We start from the raw sequence: 14,074 nt of genomic DNA, 5'->3' as shown, positions 1-14,074 counted from the left end.
AGAAATGTTGACGACCATCCTGCGCACAATGCTGCTCCACCGAGAGCAGTCGAGCGAAATGAAGCGCTTATCTTTGGAGACTACACTGCTCCAAAACGTACTCCATTGTTATCTTGCATCAGGAGTCCGAGCATTGACAGGAGTCAATTTGAGCTTAAACCTGCATTTTTGCAAATGCTTTCTACCTCTAGTTTCAAGGGCACTCTAGATGAAGACCCTAATCTGCATTTGAATCATTTTAAGATGCAATTTCAGGCACTCAAATTACCCAACGGAACCTCTGAGGAAGCAGTATTGCTCTTGGCCTTCCTTTTCTCCTGATTAGAAAAAGCATTGGAATGGCTATATACGCTTCCACCAGATTCCATCCATACTTGGGAACAGCTTCACAATAAATTCATGGTGCGATTTTTCTCTCCTGAAGGGACTATGTCCATAAGAGGAAAGATAAACTCATTTTCGCAAGGAAAATACGAGAGCTTATATGAAGCATGGGAGAGATACAAGAGCTATCAGCGATCATGTCCACATCATGGACTCAGTCAAAAGTACCTGATAGCTAATTTCCTCACTAACCTAAGAGAGGAGACGAGATTTTGGATCAATGCAGCATGTAAAGGCAATTTATATAATATGCCCTTTGTCAAATTAGAGGAAAAGATCGATATAATGGAAAATGAACACGTATTTGACTACCTGATACCTCGGGAAGAAAATGAGGATTCACGAACTTGAATTAGTTCAATCAGACTTAAACCATCTTAGATTTGTATCTACCCAAGGTCACGAATCAACCGGACTAGAACGTCCTCGTTCAGAAAAGGAAAAGCCGTGTACAGACACATGTGCTATAACTGAACCGATCGAGCTCATTCCTTCCCAAGTATTCTCGATAGACCAGATTGCCCCACATGATCAAGATAATGTTATGTCTCTATTAAAGACTCTAGTTAAAGGGCAACAGTCTTTAAAGCTTAAACTAGACGAGATTAACGATGACCAAAAGCTGATGAAAGAGAGAGTAAGCAATATTGAGAACCACTTGCTCATTTTAGATGCACAAGTAGCCCACATAGCCGAAGAACAATGCCACGCTATAGCACTAAGAAGTGGCAGACAATTAGAGGAACGAAAAAGGGGCGGAGTAGAGAGTGGCGAATGTTCCAACTCCAACGACGCTAGAGTTGACAATGCTACAACCCCAGAAATACCATCTCATCCTGAAAACCAAAATGAGGAGATACCCGCTTATATACCCCCACAGCAAAGCCACCTCGTATAGCGTATCCTGAACGGTTGAAAAACTCTAACGAGGAGAGTCAATTTGCGAAATCTGCAGAGATGATGAAAAAAATGGAGGTTACTATACCGTTCCATGAAGTCATCACTCAAATGCCTTCATATGCTAAATTCCTAAAGGATATTCTGGAAAAGAAGAGAACAATTGAAACGGAAGCAGTGACCCTCAGTCCAAAATGCAGTGATATTCTGAAGCATGAACTACCCCCTAAGATGACCGATCCAGGAAGCTTCTCAATTCCATGCAAGCTAGGCAATGTAACAATAGACAGGGCATTATGTGACCTAGGTACAAGCGTTAGCCTATTGCCTCTTTCGATCTATAAGAAGCTAAACGTAGGGGAACTTAAACCAACAAGGATGACGCTACAATTAATGGACCGATCAATTAAATACCCTCTCGGGATACTAGAAGATGTGCCTTTAAATGTAGGTGACTTCTATGTGCCGGTAGGTTTTGTAGTGATGGACATGAATGAAGACACGAGAATACCTATAATCCTTGATCGACCTTTCTTAAACACAACAGATGCAATTGTGCTAAGAGCAGGGAGACTCACCTTAAAGATCGAAGGTGAAACAATCGAGTTCACACTAGATAGGAACCTTAAGCAACCAATATCTGTAGACTCCGCTTGTTACATCGATGCGTTGGATGCTCTAGCAGATGAATTCTTGGAGGAGTTTCGCGTCTTGATCCCTTGGAAGTAGCTTTGGAAGCTACGAGGGGAGATAGATACGTAGACAATGAAGAGGTGAACGAATATCTTCGAGTACTAGATAGTTGTGCGGAGGACGAAGCTAACATCCAATCCACATCAGTGCCTGTCGAAGCCCTCTGCAGAGTAGACCATGTCCAAAATAGTGACGGGAGTCTAGAAGACCGTTCCCCACAGCCGAACAAACTCGAATTCGACGAAAATTCCAACCTAACGAGAACAAGGGGAATGAGTGATTGGGATGCAAAATCAGCTCCTAATGTCGAAATGAAATCCTTTCCTTCCGGACTGAAATGCGTATTTCTAGGGGAATAGGAAACCTATCCAATTATAATCAACGCACCCTGACGGAAGTTCAAATCGCGAAATTGCTAAATCTACATATGTATGCACCGCATCCACTTAGAAAATGAAGACAAGTCCTCAATAGAACATCAACATAGACTCAACCCCGCGATGAAGGAAGTAGTAAAAAAGGAGGTACTGAAATTGCTGGATGCCGATATCATTTATCCTATCTCGAATAGCTCATGGGTGAGCCCAGTGCATGTGTTACCTAAAAAAAGAGGAATGACAGTGATCAAGAATGAAAAAAATGAATTAATACCGACACGAACCGTCACTGGATGGCGTATGTGCATCGATTACAGGAAATTGAACACCAATACTCGGAAGGATCACTTTCCACTTCCGTTCATCGATCAGATGCTGGAAAGACTTGCCCTACATTCATATTTTTGTTTCCTCGATGGATTTTCGGGATTCTTCCAAATTCTGATTCATCCGCAAGATCAAGAAAAGACGACATTCACATGCCCGTACGGGACATTTGCGTATCGCAGAATGCCATTCGGCGTCTGCAACGCACCCGCTACTTTCCAGCGATGCATTATGGCAATATTCTCTGACATCATAGAAGACGTGATGGAAGTATTCATGGATGATTTCTCTGTTCACGGGCCCTCTTTCGACTTGTGTATGGCGAATCTTCAAAAGGTTTTGGATCGATGCGTACGAGCAAACCTGGTACTTAATTGGGAAAAGTGTCATTTCATGGTATAAGAAGGTATCGTGGTAGGATACAAGGTGTCATCAAAAGGGATAGAGGTAGACAAAGCAAAAATCGAGGTAATCGAGAAACTACCGTCCCCTCACAATGTTAAAGAAATCCGGAGCTTTTTGGGCCACACAGGATTCTATCGTAGATTTATTATAGACTTTTCTAAGATCTCAAAACTCCTTACCGAGCTATTGTGCAAGGACACCACATTCCACTTCTCAGATGAATGTCACCAAGCGTTCAAAAAGTTAAAAGAAGCTCTAATCTCACCTCCAGTGATCCAACCTCCGGATTGGAGCCAACCCTTTGAACTAATGTGTGACGTTAGTGATGTCACCGTAGGAGCCGTGTTAGGTGATGAGGACATCCGGAGCTCGAACGAGAGACTTAAAGCGGAGCAAGGAGCGGAACTCGGAGCTTTGGAGAACGTTGCTCGATCGGCCGAACACTCAACGTCTCTTTCGACCGATCGCCACTTACCGACTCATGCAGACGTACAATCTTCACTACGGACGTCCGACCCCATCATCGTACTTCACGGACCAGCCACGAGAGCACCGCGAGCACCACACCGGGCCGAGCCCCCACTTACTCGTGCCAAAGCTCGGGCTCTTCGCCAAACACTTATGTCCGACTTGGAGCTTCACGTTGACGGGACATGGAGCCTTGACACGTCATTTCCGAGCAACGCAAATCTCAGGTCTTGGAATGTCTTTACGTGTTTATTCACGGAGCCAACGTTACAAGACTAAATGGGCCGGAAAATGGGCTGCACAACTTGAGGCCCAACAGTCACATTTTCCATTCAAAATTATCAGTAAGTCTTAGGCTCCACATGGGTTACATGTTAAGCAACATTAAATGCTTGTCTTTTACTTAATTTCTATTTATTCCCTTGTAAACTTGAAATAAAGGTTACGCTTTTGGAAATCAGAAATTCTCTTTGGTGAATTGCCATTGTTTGAGGTTGAGCCATCTCCCTCCTCGCCGACGATGTGTCCGTTAGCTTAAGGCTCTGTGTGTCCGGCCTTGCCCCAGCTTCGGTGTGTCCGAGCCAACCCCTTGGTGTGTCAGAGGTCTATCCTCCGTGTCTCCATCCACTCCTCCGCCGTCCACCGACGTCCTCTCCATCGAACATCACTTTCGCCATCACTTTCCCTCGGTTTCTCTCCTAAACCGAAACTATACCTCTTCCAAACCATCATCAGAAGTTCCAACCCTCGTTGAAAGTCGAGAGCCTTCTCCGTGAAGAGCGAGAGACTTTCGGTTTTACGTGTCTATACTTGTCACCGGTTACACCTACTGCAATTTCTTGTTTGTACCGAGCTTTTCATTTGTCTTTCTTCTGTGCAGAAGGTCGACAAGGACTCGGAACGTGATAAGGATTCCGACTCAGAAATCACAGTCCTTGGCCACCGTTGTTTCGAGCCTCACTTGCTTGTTCATTGTTAAAACGTTGTTGTGGCTTTTGTTTACGATTGCACTGTTTTATTTGGCTACTTTCACTTGCGTGTTTCTGTGACTTTGACAGCCCTCACACTCCTCTTCGAAGTCCGTTCACACCCAAATCACGGCTGCAAGGATCGCCCGCTAACCCCACAGTGAAATCCTTCCAACTTAGCAAATACTAGGGCATTTTACGTGTTTTACGTTTCTATTTTGTTGTGCCGTGTTTGCTGCGTGTTTGATGAGTATAAGGCTATCCGATTCCAATAATAGAACCTTAGGGTGAGGCGTGATAGGGTGTTTTCAAACCTGATCAGTTGTTGCCTCGAAGAAACTTGCACGTTTTTATTATCGTATCCCGTCATTGTGCACGTCGCATCACTTCTCGTTGTCACTCGTGTCCGATCTGTGTACAACCTACCTTGAGCACGTTTAAAATTTCTTGATTGTTGCCTCATCATCCCCTGTTTGGTTGCTTAATCTTGCACGTTAACATCTTAGTTCGAAACACGAATTTGATTCACTCGTTTCGCACGACATCTAGGACTGTTTTGTGTTGTTGCATTGACATTGTTCTCTGTAATAGTTTGAGTGACTCAACCGATTTTCTTACTGTTTGACACTTCTCTGTGAGCACGTGACTTATCCTACATCATACAGTACTTACCTTAGTCATTCGCACGTTATAGGGCACTTGCATTGCACCCACACACCTTGTACGATCTATTTGCTTCGATCGCACGTATCTGTGTTCGTTAGGCATTAGGTTGAGTGCCTAAGTGTTTGATTCACACGTTTGTTACCGTGTGATTGTTTGTTACGAGGTTGAGTGACATGAGTAACCACGAACAGTCACGTGAGGGTGCGAATATCGAATCTAGCGAAGGAGCAATCTTTCGGTCCCTACAACAAATCATGGACCGATTAGCTAGGCTAGAGGATACTCGTCCTAATCCCCCACCTGAACCTAGGGAACTAGCTGCCCGTCCTAGACCACGTCGAGACCCCAGTCCCGGGACCCTTAGCGGTGACGAGAGTGACGTAGGACCCCCTAGGAAGTTGCACGAGAGAGTAATAGAACCTGTGGTAGACCGAGACCGCAACCATAGGAACCGAGCCCCTAGGCACCGCGAGCGCCAACCCGGTGAAGGGTCGGATTACGATGAACCTCTTCGAGCTTATAGACCTCGAGATAGGATAGATGACGAGGGATCTGAATACGATGAACCACCTAGGAGACGAGCCCAACCAAGACCGAGAGTTCGGGCCGATCGTAGACGAGAGGCACCCGATGACTTAGACGATCCCTACATAGATCAGCCCCGTGCTTATCGCGTATCAACCGAGCTTAAGCTCAAGCCCCCTCTCTTCCTAGGTAAGGTAAATCCCGAGGTGTATCTCGACTGGGAACGACGGATGGATAACATCTTTGATTGTTACTCCTATTCGGAGCGTAAGAAGGTCCAATATGCGGCCGCCCAATTAGCCGAGAATGTCCTCACTTGGTGGGATCGTGAGGTTATTGAGCGTCGGCAAGGCCATTACGCTCAGGTCGAGACTTGGCGTGAGATGAAGAATCTCATGCGAAAACGTTTCGTACCTCCTCATTTCCATCGAGATTTACAACGGAGGTATAGGCGTCTAGCGCAAGGGTCTAGGTCGGTAGAAGAATACTTTGAGGAATTTGAGAGCATTAGAAACGGACTAGAGCTAGACGAGAACGAGGAAACGGTTATGGCCCAGTTCTTAGACAGACTGCAGGATAAGATTGGCCGCAAGGTCGAACGCCATCCGTAGCGAGACCTCCAGGATCTCGTGCACGTAGCCGTGCAAATCGAGCAACACGAAAGATGTAAGTCTTCTAGGCTGGGTAAACCCCAAGCATACGCTGCCGGAACCTCTAGTACTCCGTCCAAACCAACATCCTTTAGGAGAGAGGTCTCCGAGAGCCGAACCGTACCGAGTTTCCGAGACCAAGGAAAGAATCCAGAAACATCGAGACCAAAACCCCCGCCCGAGCCTTCTAAAGACACTAGAGCCCGAGAGATCATCTGTTATAAGTGTCGAGGGCGAGGCCATATGGCCAAAGATTGTCGAGCTCCCGTGTCATGATCATAACAGACAAGGGGGAATATGAGTCCTTGGATGAGGACGAGGCTGCTAACTCCGACTCCGATGAGGAGATCGAGTATCCGGATAGCGGCGAATTGCTTGTAACTCAGCGAGTACTTAGCACGCTAATAACTCTGGAGGAAACAGCCTAGCGGGAGACAATCTTCCACACCCGATGTACTATACACGGGAAGTTTTGTGGGATGATCATCGACAGTGGGTCTTGCACCAATGTCGCGAGCGCGCACATGGTAAAGAAGTTGGAACTACCCACTAAGAAGCACCCGCACCCGTATAAGCTTCAGTGGCTTAATAATACCGGAGAGATAAAGGTGACCGAAAGGGTCAAGATCCCGTTCAGCATAGGTAAGTACCGCGACGAGGTCATCTGTGACGTCGTCCCTATGCAAGCCGGCCACATTCTGCTTGGTAGGCCTTGGCAATTTGATCGGGAGGTAAAACACGACGGGCGAGCAAACCAATATTCTTTCGTATATGACAAGCGAAAGGTTGTGCTCGCATCATTGAGTCCAACTCAAGTTCACGAGATGCAGCTTAAACTAGCCAAGGAACCTGAACCGAAGAAAGGAAGTTTCTATCTTAAGGCTAGTCAGGTGGTACGTGCTGTTCGCCAAGAACAGCCGGTGTTGTTCTTGGTCTTCAAAGACCAGTTGAGCCTCCGTACGGAGACACCATTGAGTCCGCTCTTAGCCGACTCTTAGAGCGCTATAGCAATATATTTCCGGACGAGATTCCGAAGGGATTACCACCTATACGCGGGATCGAGCATCAGATCGATCTAGTGCCGGGAGCACCATTGCCTAATCGACCCGCATACCGGATGAACCCCGAGGAAACCAAAGAGCTTGAGAAGCAGGTTCAAGAGCTTATGAGTAAGGGTTACATCCGAGAGTCCCTTAGTCCTTGTGCAGTTTCCGTACTACTTGTACCGAAAAAGGACGTGACTTGGAGAATGTGTGTGGATTGCCGAGCAATCAATAACATCACAGTTAAGTACCGGCATCCCATACCCCGACTTGATGACATGCTCGATGAGCTAAGTGGAGCCACGATCTTCCCAAAGATCGATCTTAAGAGTGGCTACCATCAAGTCCGGATGAAAGAAGGCGATGAATGGAAAACCGCCTTCAAGACCAAACAAGGTCTTTATGAGTGGCTCGTCATGCCATTCGGCTTACGAACGCCTCGAGCACTTTCATGCGGCTCATGAACCAAGTTCTAAGAGCCTTTATCGGAAAGTTCGTAGTGGTTTACTTCGACGACATTCCCATCTATAGTCGAAGTGAAAAAGACCATATCTCGCACTTAGAGCAAGTAATGACCACTCTTCGGAAAGAAAGCCTCTATGCAAACCTTAAGAAATGCTCGTTCTGCACAAACAAGTTGGTTTTTCTAGGATTCGTGGTCAGCTCTCAAGGGTTGCGAGTCGACAGCGAGAAGGTCAAGGCCATTCAGGAGTGGCCGACGTCGTCCACGATCGGACATGTACGAAATTTTCTCGGCCTCGCTAGTTTCTATCGCCGATTTGTCCGGGATTTCAGCAGTATCGCTGCTCCCCTTACCGCAGTCACTAAGAAAGACGTGGTCTTTGAATGGGGCGAGGCTCAAGAGCGCGCATTCTCCGCTCTCAAGGACAGCCTTACTACCGCACCGGTCTTAGTCCTTCCGAACTTTGACAAAACGTTTGAAATAGAGTGCGATGCCTCCGGGATTGGCATTGATACCGTCCTCATGCAGGAGAAGAGGCCTGTGGCGTACTTTAGCGAGAAGCTCAGCGGAGCTACGCTAAACTATCCGACCTACGACAAAGAGCTCTACGCTCTTGTGCGTGCTCTAGAGACTTGGCAGCATTATTTGCTCGCCAAAGAATTTGTCGTGCCCTCCGGGATTGGCATTGATGTCGTCCTCATGCAGGAGAAGAGGCCTGTGGCCTACTTTAGCGAGAAGCTCAGCGGAGCTACGCTAAACTATCCGACCTACGACAAAGAGCTCTACGCTCTTGTGCGTGCTCTAGAGACTTGGCAGCATTATTTGCTCGCCAAAGAATTTGTCGTGCATTCGGATCATGAGACCCTTAAGCACCTCAAGGGACAGACCGCTCTTAAGCGTAGGCACGCTAAGTGGCTTGAATTCATCGAGACTTTCCCGTATGTCATTAAGTACAAGAAGGGAAAGGACAATGTAGTCGTTGACGCATTATCTCGACGCCACACCCTGATATCGGTCATGGAGACTCGGATGTTTGGATTCGAGTACTTAAAAGATCAATATTCGATCGATCCCGATTTTGGTTCCATCGTCTCCGATTGCGCAAACGGTGCGTCGGGCCCGTTCTATTTGCACGATGGATACCTCTTCCGCGACAAGCGGCTTTATATCCTTCAAGGATCGATGAGGAATGCCATACTCTACGAGGCTCATGGCGGCGCATTCGCTGACCATTTTGGAGTTGAAAAGACATTGGCCGCCATATACGACCATTTCTATTGGCCGCACCTCAAGAGGGATGTCCAGAGGTTCTATGCTAAGTGCGTCGATTGCCTTAAAGCAAAATCCCGAACGCAACCTCATGGACTTTATATGCCATTACCGATCCCTACTCATCCTTGGGTAGACATGTCGATGGACTTTGTACTTGGGCTGCCCAAGATACAACATAAGGACTCCATTTTCGTCATCGTCGATCAGTTTTCGAAAATGGCTCACTTTGTGCCGTGTACTAAAACGGACGATGCTAAGCACATAGCCGATCTCTTCTTTCGAGAGGTCGTGAGACTTCACGGCATACCAAAGACGATAGTGTCGGATCAGGACTCTAAGTTCCTAAGCCACTTTTGGCGGACGTTATGGAAAAAGATCGGCACTAAACTCGTCTATTCTACCACTTGTCATCCGTAGACGGATGGACAAACCGAGGTCGTAAACTGGACTTTATCCGCGCTTTTGAGAGCCGCCTCGGTAAACATTTAGGGAGTTGGGTTGACTGTATTCCTCATATCGAGTATGCTTATAATCGTACCGTTCACTCGGCCACGAAATACTCCCCTTTTGAGGTCGTCTACGGCTTTAATCCGACTACTCCCTTAGATCTCGTCGCCCTTCCGAATGATGAGCTAGTTAACCTCGATGGAGCCCAAAAGACTGATTTCGTTAAGACACTCCATCAGCAGGTTCGCAAGAACATTGCTCACAGGACCGAGCAATACACGCGACATGCGAACAAAGGACGCAAGGCGGTCCAATTCAAAGAAGGAGATTTGGTGTGGCTACACATTTGAATCGAATGTTTTCCCGACAAGCGCAAGTCTAAGCTCTCACCGCGAGGAGACGGTTCCTTTAGAGTCTTAGAGCGAATCAATGATAATGCTTACCGTCTAGAACTTCCTAGTGAGTATATGATACGTGTGTACCGAGTCTAGAATTTATAACCCGATTCACAACTCACCGCAAGGATACGGATCGTCGTAATACGGGGTCGAACAGAAGGACCGGTAGCTAGATCTAAACCCTAATCGAAACTAAATCAAAGCAAGTAGAAGTGGAAGTGATGATGGAAATATGTGGAAAAAATGGAAAATAAAATAATGCAATAAAAACGAGTAAACTATCAAGCAACGGTGACTACGGGTATCGGGATCGTATTCACGTGTATAGGTATATGCTAAGCATGCGAGAATAACGATTATGACTTGTATTCGGGAATCGTCAAGCAACAAAGATAGAGAATTCACCTCTCGGTCTACTAACTCACTACCTACAGAGTAACTCGTCAATCTCTCGATCTATTCAAGTTAACCCTAGATGCATGAAGAACGCTATCATCAATCCTAAATCGATTAAACCATATCTCTATGTGAATAATACGATCTATCCTATTGATTTTGATCCGAAACCAACTCATATCTCTATGTTGTTTAGAATCTAAGATAATTGACCAAGGGGTTAGCAAACATCAATCCAATAAAAGCGCAAATCAATAGAACCGAAACAAATCAAAACCGAAATCCAAGTTAGGGTTCAAACATACCCAAAATACATACGAATCCCTAACCCATAGTCGTGGATCTACTCACGGTTCATAGAAAACAATAGAAAGAACAGAGAAAAAGAGATAAAAGAGAGGAAAGAGAATCTCATGCAGATGTGTAGTCTCCACGATCGAATCTTCCTTTTTCTTCTCGAAATCCCGTGAACTTCTATTCTTCTCTCACCAAAAGCTCTCTAAGGCTCTCTGATGTTCTAGGACATGGCTAGGGCTTTTTTATAACCCTAGGGCGGCTCCCAAGAGTCCTATTCCCATTCGGATGCTGAAAATCGCGAAACAGGATTTTTTACTGGATCCGGGCCGTTTCCAGGTGGATCCGGACCGGATCCAGATTCCTGGGGTCGAATTCTGCGTTCTGGAATCGGACCGATTCCAACTGGAATCGGCCCTGCACTGGCAGTTTTCTGGTCTTCACGAATTCGCTCATAGCTTTCTGCTCCGGTGTTGGATTTACGCGATTTTGGTGTCTCGCGAAGCTCTTGAAGTGCTCTTTCCAATGATAGAAGTCTCACATGATTTGGACCTCTGTAGAGAAAGTTATTGATGTCGCAACATGAGTACCTCATCCGGACTTCTCCTTTAACGCTCCAATTAGTTCCTTTTCAAGTCCAATTATCTCCGAAACCTGTAACTCTGTAAAACTAGAACACAACCGAGTTTTGTGTCCTAACACGCCTAGAATGCCTATGTGCATGTGATTATCCTATAAAACCTAGACAAACTCTCATCAAAATATAGAGAAGAATAGGAGTTATCAGTATACTGTATCTCCTACTTTCAATGTCTCTGATTTACTTCCTTTTGACGTCCTCTCCATCGAACATCACTTTCGCCATCATTTTCCCTCGGTTTCTCTCCTAAACCGAAACTATACCTCTTTCGAAACCATCATCTGAAGTTCCAGCTCTCGTTGAAAGTCGAGAGCCTTCTCCGTGAAGAGCGAGAGACTGCAACCGAGATCAATCCCATCTATACGAGGTTGTGCTCATATCATTAGGGCAACACAAGGATAAGAAACTACACGCCATATACTATGCTAGCAAGACGCTAGATGAGGCTCAAGTCAATTATACCATCACAGAGAAAGAATTATTGGTGGTAGTTTTCGCCTTTGAGAAATTCAGATCTTATCTTGTGGGCTCCAAAGTAATAGTATACACAGACCATGCGGCCCTAAGATATTTGCTGTCGAAGAAAGACGCAAAACCGCGCCTCATCAGATAGATCCTCCTCCTACAAGAATTTGATTTGGAAATCAATGACAGGAGGGAGAGCGAAAACGGTGTCGCCGATCACCTATCCAGGATAGTGACAGAACGCGACATCCCTGTCGATGACAACATGAGAGATGGTCACGTTTTTGCAGTCGCTAAAAAAGATGGCATACCTTGGTACACTGATATAGTTAACTACTTGGAAGCTAATATCCTCCATTCCGATCTGAACTACAATGGTAAGAAGAAGTTCATGGAAAAAACTCGGAACTACTTCTGGGATGAACCATATCTGTTCAAAAGGGGGACAGACGGGCTATACAGACGATGTATTCCTGCAGAGGAAGTAGATAAGGTGATCCACCACTGTCATTCTTCGAACTATGGAGGATATTTCGCTGCCTCAAAAACAGCGGCAAAAGTCTTGCAAGCAGGTTTTTACTGGCCAACGATATTTAAAGATATCTACCGGATCGTCAGCACCTGTGATTCTTGCCAAAGAACGGGAAACATTTCGAGGTGCCATGAAGCACCACAAAACTACGTCCTGGAAATAGAACCATTTGATGTTTGGGGCACTGATTTCATGGGTCCATTTCCTTCATCACATGGGAACATGTATATCCTCGTTGCAGTAGACTACGTTACAAAGTGGATTGAAGTACTTGCTAACCCTGGGAATGACTCCAAAACAGTGATGAAAATGTTTAAACGAATTATTTTCCCTAGATTTGGAGTCCCACGAGTAGTCATAAGTGACGGGGGAACACACTTTGTAAACAGGACGATCGCATCGTTACTTAAGAAATACGGTGTTCACCATCGGGTAGCAACAACATATCATCCCCAAACGAATGGACAAGCAGAAATATCAAATAGAGAAATAAAGACAATTCTCGAGTAAACCGTCTCTATCTCTCGAAAGGACTAGTCACAAAAACTAGATGACGCGGTATGGGCTTATAGAACATCATTTAAAACGCCAATCAGAATGACGTCCTTCCAAATGGTATACAGGAAAGCCTTCCACTTACCAGTCCAGTTAGAACATAGAGCGTTCTGATCAATAAAGAAATTGAACTACGACTGGAAGTCCGCAGTAGAAAGGAGAAACCTACAACTGCATCACCTAGATGAAATACGACTCGATGCATATGAAAATACAAAAATCTATAAAGAGTGAGCGAATAAGTGGCACGATAAGAGAATTCTTCACCGGGAATTTCAAACAAGTGATAGGGTATTGCTATTTAACTCACGAATGAAAATATTCCCGGAAAAACTTAAGTCGCGGTGGTCAGGGTCATTCACTGTAACTCATGTATCCCCACATGGAGTCATCGAGGTTGTAGGGAAGTCAGACCAACCGTTCAAAGTAAATGCACAACGTTTAAAAATTTACAATGCGAACGATCATCCCGACCCTGGAAGCACCTGGTTGCTCTAGGATCCCTTAAATAACTAGCCAAATAAAGTCTAACTGACGACTCTAAAATAGCGTTGGCTAGGAGGCAACCTAGTAATAAGGAAATCAATAATTCAAATGCATTCTAATCACATTGTTGGTTTTGAGATTAGTTAACAGGGAACACGAAATAGGAAAGATGCAAAGTACAAGGGAAAATACGCGTTTACACGAAAAGAGAGATGATCTACACAAGAGCTCGATCGAGCTAAGCCTTCTTTCTCTTCTTTTACATTATTATTTCTCTATTACTTTACGGTCTATTATTTTTGTTCATACCTGTAATATCCCGATTTCTGAATAAATTATTTAATTTAGTTTCGGGAAGAAAATAGGATAAAACAAGTCTAAAATATAAGGTGATTGGCATAAACATCGAACCAAAGGACAATTGGGGCTAAAACACGTCGAAAACGTCTTAAAACGAAGGAAAATGGTCTAGACCGATCGGTCCAGAGGTAGACCGACCGGTCCAGGGAAAAAGCGGAGAAAAGACGAAAAATTGGCCAAGACCGATCGGACTAGAGTGCAGGCCGATCGGTCTGCATGTTGCAAGCCAGACCGAACGGTCCAGGGCCAGACCGAACGGTCTCGGCGCAATGACAAAAAAATCTGTCGACTTTCCACCTTTCGGCAGCGATTGTTGCGCGACATACCGACCCCACGCGCCACCAGCCGCCACCTCTGTCTAGT

The 14,074-nt window shown here is 45.5% G+C and overlaps 1 protein-coding gene across 1 annotated transcript; it reads left to right on the top strand.

The window, feature by feature from the left end:
* The first annotated feature begins 1,353 nt into the window (after window positions 1-1,353).
* On the top strand, window positions 1,354-2,010 carry LOC104815174. Its single transcript, XM_010543490.1, has one exon. It carries the CDS (start codon window positions 1,354-1,356, stop codon window positions 2,008-2,010), a length of 657 nt encoding a protein of 218 aa, XP_010541792.1.
* Window positions 2,011-14,074: the final 12,064 nt, after the last annotated feature.

This window comes from Tarenaya hassleriana, unplaced genomic scaffold, assembly GCF_000463585.1.
Source record: "Tarenaya hassleriana unplaced genomic scaffold, ASM46358v1 Cleome222, whole genome shotgun sequence".
NCBI lineage: Eukaryota > Viridiplantae > Streptophyta > Magnoliopsida > Brassicales > Cleomaceae > Tarenaya > Tarenaya hassleriana.
This window is presented reverse-complemented; position numbering and strand designations above follow the sequence as displayed.